The sequence below is a fragment of the Penaeus vannamei genome, chromosome 14 (genome assembly GCF_042767895.1).
Source record: "Penaeus vannamei isolate JL-2024 chromosome 14, ASM4276789v1, whole genome shotgun sequence".
Lineage (NCBI taxonomy): Eukaryota > Metazoa > Arthropoda > Malacostraca > Decapoda > Penaeidae > Penaeus > Penaeus vannamei.
This window is the reverse complement of record NC_091562.1, coordinates 7,170,968-7,178,467: the sequence shown is the minus strand read 5'-3', so window position 1 is coordinate 7,178,467 and position 7,500 is coordinate 7,170,968. Positions and strand designations below refer to the sequence as shown.

Genomic DNA, 7,500 nt, shown 5'->3' with positions numbered 1-7,500 from the left:
GAGAGAGAGAGAGACGGACTGAAAGAAAGGATTGGTGGATATAGAGAAAAATAGAAAGAACTTGAAACACAAGTTGCTTAATTAGTTATATAGAAATAATAATAACACTTCTTGCTTTCCTTACAATAACGTCCCCTTTCAGACAGCTTCGCGATGGTGACCCAGCTTATCTCCGGCATCGCCTACGGCATTCAGGCTGTGACCTTGCCTGGCAGCCCCACCGCCATCCCTGCCCCCCTCCCCTCCCCTTCCGCCAGCACCAGACTCTACCTGGAGTTCTCGTGCCAAAATGAGCTCATTGGGAGGACAGTCTTGAAGGTAAGGTGGTCAAAGGCGATGCTAAAAGCTAAATTAAATTTAAATTTAAATTAAAATTAAATTAAAAGCTAAATTAAAGGCGATGCTAAAAGCTAAAAGGGGAAGATAAATTCGCAAGACGGTTTCAGAATTTGATTTGATCGATGTTATAACTGTAAATATGTATGATCATTTTTTTCGTTATCTATAGATTTATTTTTATTATATCAATATGGCGAAATCATTAAATAACGTCTAAACATGCATACTCACTCACACACACACACACACACACACACACACACACACACACACACACACACACAGCTGGTAGATTTCGGCAGGCTAGGACGCGAGTTCGACCTCCTGGTGACGGGTCGACTCGGGTACGGCTACAAGGGGTCAAGAGTGTACGCCTGCTGTAGGAACGAGTGGTGTTTGATGGGGGACCTGATCTACGACGCCCCCGCCCCGCCCGTGAAGCCTCTGCAGGACTGGGACTGCAGGAGCGCCCTCCCTTCTCAGCCCCCAGAACCGGGGTCTTCCGAGGGAGAGGCAGACGACGGGGCGTTCCTCCCGCGAAAGTTACACCGGGGCTACGGAGGGCTGCCCGAGTGCGAGGTGAGGCTTCGAGGAGGTCCGAAGGGAGGCGGAGAGAGGGGAAGGGGGGCGGAGAGAGGGGAAGGGGGGCGGAGATGAGAGAGGGGAAGGGAGACGGAGATGAGAGATGAGAAGGGAGACGGAGATGAGAGATGAGAAGGGGCACGGAGGTGAGAGATGAGAAGGGAGACGGAGATGAGAGATGGGAAGGGGGAAGGAGATGAGAGAGGGGAAGGGAGACGGAGATGAGAAATGGGAAGGGCGTGAGAGTGAGGTTTCGCGGACGTCCGAACGGAGAGATGGAAGGGCGTGAGAGGAAGAAAGTAATGCGAGCTTGCATGAGAACTGTGAAGAAGGGGTAATGTTATACGACCTCATGCTAGGTGCAGTGCCAGAAATTACTGCAGAATGTGGCACTGAGATAGTTTTGATATCGAGCAAATGAGCGCAAGATGAGGGACATACTACAGCCTGCATAAAGGCGCATTCAGAGTGGATAGACTGAGAAATGGTGACAAAGAGAGTGTGGTTGATAACTGTGTAAGAATAGTAGACTTCAGTAGCTGATGCATCATTCGTCAACTGTGATCTCTGCCGGGCGGTTAACGATGCAGCAAAGGTTCGCTGTATGCCGAAAAATGTATGTATATATACATATACATATATACACCCATACATACACATGCATACAGATAGAGAGGGAGAGAGAGACAGACAGACAGACAGACAGAGAGAGTAGGAGGGAAAGAGAGAGCGAGAGAGAGAGGGGGGGGGAGAGGGAAAGAGAGAGCGAGAGAGCGAGGGAGGGGGGAGACAGGAAGGGAGAGAGAAAGAGAGAGAGAGACAGAACGAAACAGACAGACAGACAGAGAGGATCATATTTTGATTTTTTTAAATCCCTAAAAATCCAGACTCCCGCATTTATCTCCAACCCAACTTCACCAACCCTCTCCTAGCCAAGACCACGCCAACGAACCCATCAGACCCCCAAAGTATTACGTAAACCCGATTACAAACCAAACCCACGAACTCCCGAGCACCCACATCTCCCCACCCCCTCCCCCCCTGTGTTTACCCTCGACCCACACGTAACAATCCAGTCCGATGAAGTACGGAAATTGAAGTTGCTTGGGAAGTTACTGAAGCGAAAGCTCGAAAACTGCGAGACACGTTCCCTCAAGTTCGCAAAGGAATGAGTCGTGTCTCGCGTGTGAGAGGACAGGGCTCGTCACGTCTTGGTTGGGGCTTGGTGGTCAATCCTTTGGCTTGGTTTATGGTATTGGGAGGCTTGCTGATGTAGAGTAAGGTGATTATAGTAGCAATATAAAAAAAGGCTTTTATTGGCACTGAGCTCTAGAATATATATTGTTTTGTAGTCTTTTTTTTCGTTTCTTTGCGATTCTGCTCTCTTGTCTCTTCCTTTTTACTTATCTACTCCTATTTTTATTGTCCTTCTCGATATCCTCGTTTTCTCGGATTAATTTCCTCATATCTTTTGCTCCTTTTTATCCTTTGCTTTTACTTTCCTAGTGCCGTCTTTCTTTCTTTCTCTCTCTCTCTCTCTCTCTCTCTCCCTCTATCCCTCCCTCCCCCTCCCCCTCTCCCTCCTTCCATTTCTTACTCCTTCCCCCTGTACTCACACCATCCCTTCCTCCCGCAGAAGTCTACCCTGGGCGACGCCGTGGGGTCCGTGGTCCTCGTCGGGTCGGACCTGGACATGAGCACCGGCGTTTGGACTCTGGGGCCGCAGTTCAAGATCTGCCTCAGCGAGTCACTCATACAGTACGTGTGGGTGTCGTGGCGTTTGGGGAAATGGAGGGAGTGGGGGGTGGGAATCGGCTTAAAAACTGAGAGTGGGAATTGGCATAAGAAGTGCGAAAGGGAATTGGTTTAAGAAGTGGTGAGTGGGAATTGGCATAAGAGTTGGGAGTGGGAATTGGCCAAAGAGGTGGGAGTGGGACCTGGCATAGAAGGTAGGAGTGGGAATTGGCTTAAAATGTGGAGAGTGGAAATTGGCATGAGAGGTGGTGAGTGGAAATTGGCATGAGAGGTGGTGAGTTTAAATTGGTATATGGCATAAGGGCTAGATATCAGGAATGGGACTTACGAGGTAGGAGTGAGAATTGGTATGCGAAGTATGATCGGGAATTGAGAGTAATGACTAGCATATAAGGAATGAGTGGGAATTGGATACATGTTTGGCATTCGATGTGGGAGTGAATATTGTCATAAGTGATGGACGGGAAATGGGAATAAGAGAGTTGAGAGTAAAAATGGACATATAGAGAAGATATGACTGGGAACTGGGAGTAACAGTAAGTATCCGAGGTGGAGACAAGGAAGTTGATCCCATGTCTGAGACGGGAATGGGAACTGGGAGAAGATACTGCCATAGCCCGTGAGCAAGGAGTAACTGGAAGGGGACGGTGGCATAGATTCCATGTCCGAGACGGGAATGGGAACCGGAGAAGGAACTGACATAGCCAGGGAGTCGGGAGCGACTGGAAGGGGTCGGTGGCATACGAGTCATCCCTTGCAACAGGAACAACGAAGGGAAGGACAAGAAAACACACGAATATGCCGAAGGCCTTTTCGCTCTCGCTTCATCATGGCCTTTTTCGTGTGTTTTCTTGTTCTTCCCTTCGTTATTCCCGTTGCAGTTTGTTCGACATGCATTCCGCAAGTCGTCCCCTGGCGAACACCTCGCACAGGAAGCTCACGGGCGCGTTCCCTCGGCAGGTCAGGGCGTGTGGTGGCGCAGGTGGAGGACGGGATGGGCGTGGTCTCGAGGCTCTCCCAGATGAGCCTCAAAGGGGACTTTGCTCCGACGCACAGGATCACCATCAGCGACTGTGGCTCCTGCTGACACTCGCGAGGTCAATCCTACTGACCTGTGTTGCTTCTACTGACCCGGCAGTCGTGGTCATTTGAGCAATATCATCTTAATTAGTCGTAATATATTTTTTAGAATTTATATTGATGTTTATTTCAACCTTGCATTACGATACTTGGAAATAACACGTGATACAAGAACCCTTTACTTTCTTTCCATTCTTTATTTGTTTGCTTCCTGTCTTTTTGTTTTTGTCTTTTTGTTTTTGTTCTTTAATCGAAATATAACATTCAGCTTTTTCCTTTACGACATTGCTAAAAGTCTCCAGACAAATCTAGTTAATAGATTTCAAATTGAGATCCGGATCTTATCAGAAAATGCTTCGGCCGAAATAACTCGGCCTGTGAGCTGTCTTTTGAGTTATTAGTTGAATATATAGGAAATATTTATAGTTGTGTGTGTGTGTCTGTGAATATATATATATATATATATATATATATATATATATATATATATATATATATATATATATATATATATATATATATACATGTCCATATGTAAATATATATATGTGTATATATCCTTATACAAATACATTTGTATTTATATATCTATATATACATTATATATATATATATATATATATATATATATATATATATATATATATATATATATATATGTACATATATATGTATATATATATACATATATATATATATATATATATATATATATATATATGTGTGTGTGTGTGTGTGTGTGTGTGTGTGTGTGTGTGTGTGTGTGTGTGTGTGCATATATATGTATACAATGTTATATATCCTGTGCGTATATATTCAATATATATTAAAGTATTTGCGCACAATAGTTTCTTTTTCAAGAAAGCAATATATATATATGAAACCTGCAATTAATTCATCCAACCGAAATGTATAACATTGATTAATAACCCGCATTCCCATTTTTGTTCTTATTTTGGCTTTACATTTTGGATAAAGAGGCAAATATATGTCAAAGACAATTGAACAATTTTATCCCTCATATAACATTACGAAGCGTGAATGTCCTCTAGACTTTTTTTGATGAATAAAAAAATATAAATGGATGAAATGTCGACGCAGAGAAAATAAAAGGCTTATTCGCGCAAAAGTCAAATTTCAAAGTTATTCTAACTTTTCACAACTCCGGGTTGAAGTTCTGTACTTATTGAAGAAACCTGTTCCAAAGTGCTTTATAAACATTAGCAGGAATTCGGAAACTTTTGTAGTCGGTTGTTGAAACTTCAGCAGCTTCATTCCGCAGTGATTCAGCTGTCAAATGCTCACTCTAAGAACAACCAGAATGAAAGAGGAAGTCCAGCACGACTCACAACAAAGAGGGTTTCCTGACTCACCGTCGGAGTGGTCCAAGAAGCTGCCGAAGATGAAGTCCAAGGCGGCGAGGAGGACGAGCAGCAGCAGGAGGAACTGCACCTTGATGACCCACTTGACGCCCGCGACGTTGATGAGCGCCAGCAGGAGCAGGGCGCCCGCGGCGAAGGCCTTCTCCGACCACGACCACGACAGGTCCAGCAGCTCCACCATGGACTCCCCGAAGCCAGCGACGCAGAGAGAGATGCCAACGGCCTGCGGAGGCGGACGAGACGCGGGGCTGAGGCGGGCGAGGTGAGGGCGAGGTCGGGGAGAGATGATGGGTGCCAGGGATTGACATGTGGGCTGAATGGGCTGATCTAGATGAGGTGCGAAGACAGCTAAATGGACATGATGTTCTAATGATGACTGAATCCACCAGGATGTAAAGTGTATGTGCCTTTGTTTAGTATTTGTTCACCGCGTGGAACCATAACATGGTATTTCGTGTCTACCCCAACAGTTGTAGTTCTGGTTCACTTGACTTACAGAAAAAAAGACGAAAAGGAAGGAAAAGAAAGGTGTCTTCCCATCCTATAAGGATAATTCACCTCTCGCTCATCCCTAATCCCCTATTCAAAGAAAAGGTCCCCCTTAAAGAACGTAGAGGCAATCCAGAGGAGTGCCGTCTCCCCCCAACCACTTTATGACCCAAATTAGGGACGGCAATGTAACTTATATAAAAGGAAATTAAGAGATTACTCGCCCGATAGGAGGGGATTCGGGTTAATGAAAGGTGCAAGGCAAGACCTGCGACCGGCCCGAGTGCGTTGGGAGTCAGAGCGTAGCAGCTTACAGCGTTATGGTTTTAATTAGAGTTAATCATGCTAGACTGGAATCGTCATAAGCTTAGTATTTTGAAATTCAGAGTTGATGAAATATTGAAGCTTTGTTTGGTGCTTCTCTTATATGGTCGAGAATATTTATGTGCGCGTTTAGGAATGTGCGGCGCGCGGCCCTTTGAAGTGAGAGCGGGTTGATATTCGAAAAGAAAAATAAAAAAAATTCCATAACTTTTCTTTTCTTCCTGTGGAATTTTCCCTCGGTCGTATCCTGTCCAAGAAGCAACAAAGACAAATAAGAAGAAAGAAAGGAAAGAAAAACGCTTCTCCCTGTTACCTACTCTGGCCGAGAATTGGGACTCAGGGGCTTGTGAAGGTCAATTCGTCGAGGCAGATCTCCCAATCCTTTCCTTGTCGTCGGGATCAAAGGAAAAAGAGGCTTTTACCTATTTACGGGAATCGGTGTAAAAGCCACGGATAACGTCGCGTTTGGAATGTAAATTTTCCCGATAGAAATATCCATAAGAGGATCCAGACTCTATTTCGTGAAGGACACTGAAAGAACAAACAAACATTTCTCCATATTGCTGGACCTTCTGAAAACATTGCCAGAGTAAGGGAAAGTTCTTAATTTGAACTGTAATGTGAGACTGAGAGACTTTAATTAGACAAACCCGTGGTGACAAGACAGCTCCAATCGCGAGACATTGATAGAGTAAGAGAAAGTTCTTATCTTGAACTGTGCTGAGAGATCGAGAGATTTTAAAAAGGCAAAATAAGTCAGCTCCCATCCCGAGGACTCACCTGCCCGAAGCAGTAGACGAGGCCGACGGCGCCGCCCACCTGCGAGCCGAGGACGTGCGAGATGAGGAAGTAGACGCCCCCGCTCTCCACCCGCGTCCGCTCGCAGATCCCCACCGCTGACACCACGGACGTCAGCACCACGACCACTGGACGCGCGGGGAGAGACAGCGAAAAGTGAGGCTGTCTTCGTAGTGTCTGTCTGGCTCTCTCTCTCTTTCTCTTTCTCTTTCTCTTTCTCTTTCTCTTTCTCTTTCTCTTTCTCTCTCTCTCTCTCTCTCTGTACTTTCTCTCTCTCTCTGTACTCTCTCTCTCTCTGTCTGTACGTACTCTCTCTCTCTCTCTCTCTCTCTCTCTCTCTCTCTCTCTCTCTCTCTCCTTCACTCATTTTCTCTCCCCATACTCTCCGTCTCACCCTCTCCCTCACTCTCCCTCCCTCCTCACGCCCCTCAAGCATCCCCCCTCCCCCCGACGACCCCCCCTTCACCCAGACGACCCCCTTCACTCACCGGAGACGACAACGACGAGGGCCGCGAGGGGGACGCCCGCCTCGCCGACGACCCAGCCCACCCTCAGGAAGACGATGACGCCCAGGAGGTTGACGAGGCAGGAGGTGAAAACGCCATCCCAGGTGCCGAAGAGGACGCGCTCGCTCACGAAGAAGGTGCTCTTCCACCACGGCGTGTCGCCCTGCGGGAGGGACAAGGAGGAGGGGCGTGGCTTTGGAGTTTTTTCTTTTATGTTGATGTGTTTGTTTTGTGTGTGTTTGACG

The 7,500-nt window shown here is 46.4% G+C and overlaps 2 protein-coding genes across 5 annotated transcripts in view; one reads left to right on the top strand and one right to left on the bottom strand.

Moving 5' to 3' along the window:
- LOC113819370 (uncharacterized) overlaps positions 1–3,871 on the top strand; it is a 6,854-nt gene extending 2,983 nt beyond the window's left edge. For 2 of the 4 annotated variants that reach the window (XM_027371607.2, XM_027371605.2), the window contains exons 2-5: positions 143–318; positions 625–918; positions 2,558–2,679; positions 3,637–3,871. In XM_027371607.2, coding sequence (XP_027227408.1) covers positions 154–318; positions 625–918; positions 2,558–2,679; positions 3,637–3,763 — 708 coding nt within the window. In that variant the 5' untranslated portion in view covers positions 143–153 and the 3' untranslated portion in view covers positions 3,764–3,871. The remainder of the gene's footprint in view (positions 1–142; positions 319–624; positions 919–2,557; positions 2,680–3,636) is intronic. The other 2 variants (XM_027371606.2, XM_070129699.1) reach the window with 2 other exon arrangements.
- LOC113819371 (solute carrier family 12 member 8) overlaps positions 1–7,500 on the bottom strand; it is a 20,162-nt gene that overhangs the window by 9,596 nt on the left and 3,066 nt on the right. Inside the window, exons 2-4 of the mRNA XM_070129697.1 lie at positions 7,238–7,418; positions 6,732–6,877; positions 5,130–5,361 (exon numbers count right to left, since the gene is read on the bottom strand). Coding sequence (XP_069985798.1) covers positions 5,130–5,361; positions 6,732–6,877; positions 7,238–7,418 — 559 coding nt within the window. The remainder of the gene's footprint in view (positions 1–5,129; positions 5,362–6,731; positions 6,878–7,237; positions 7,419–7,500) is intronic.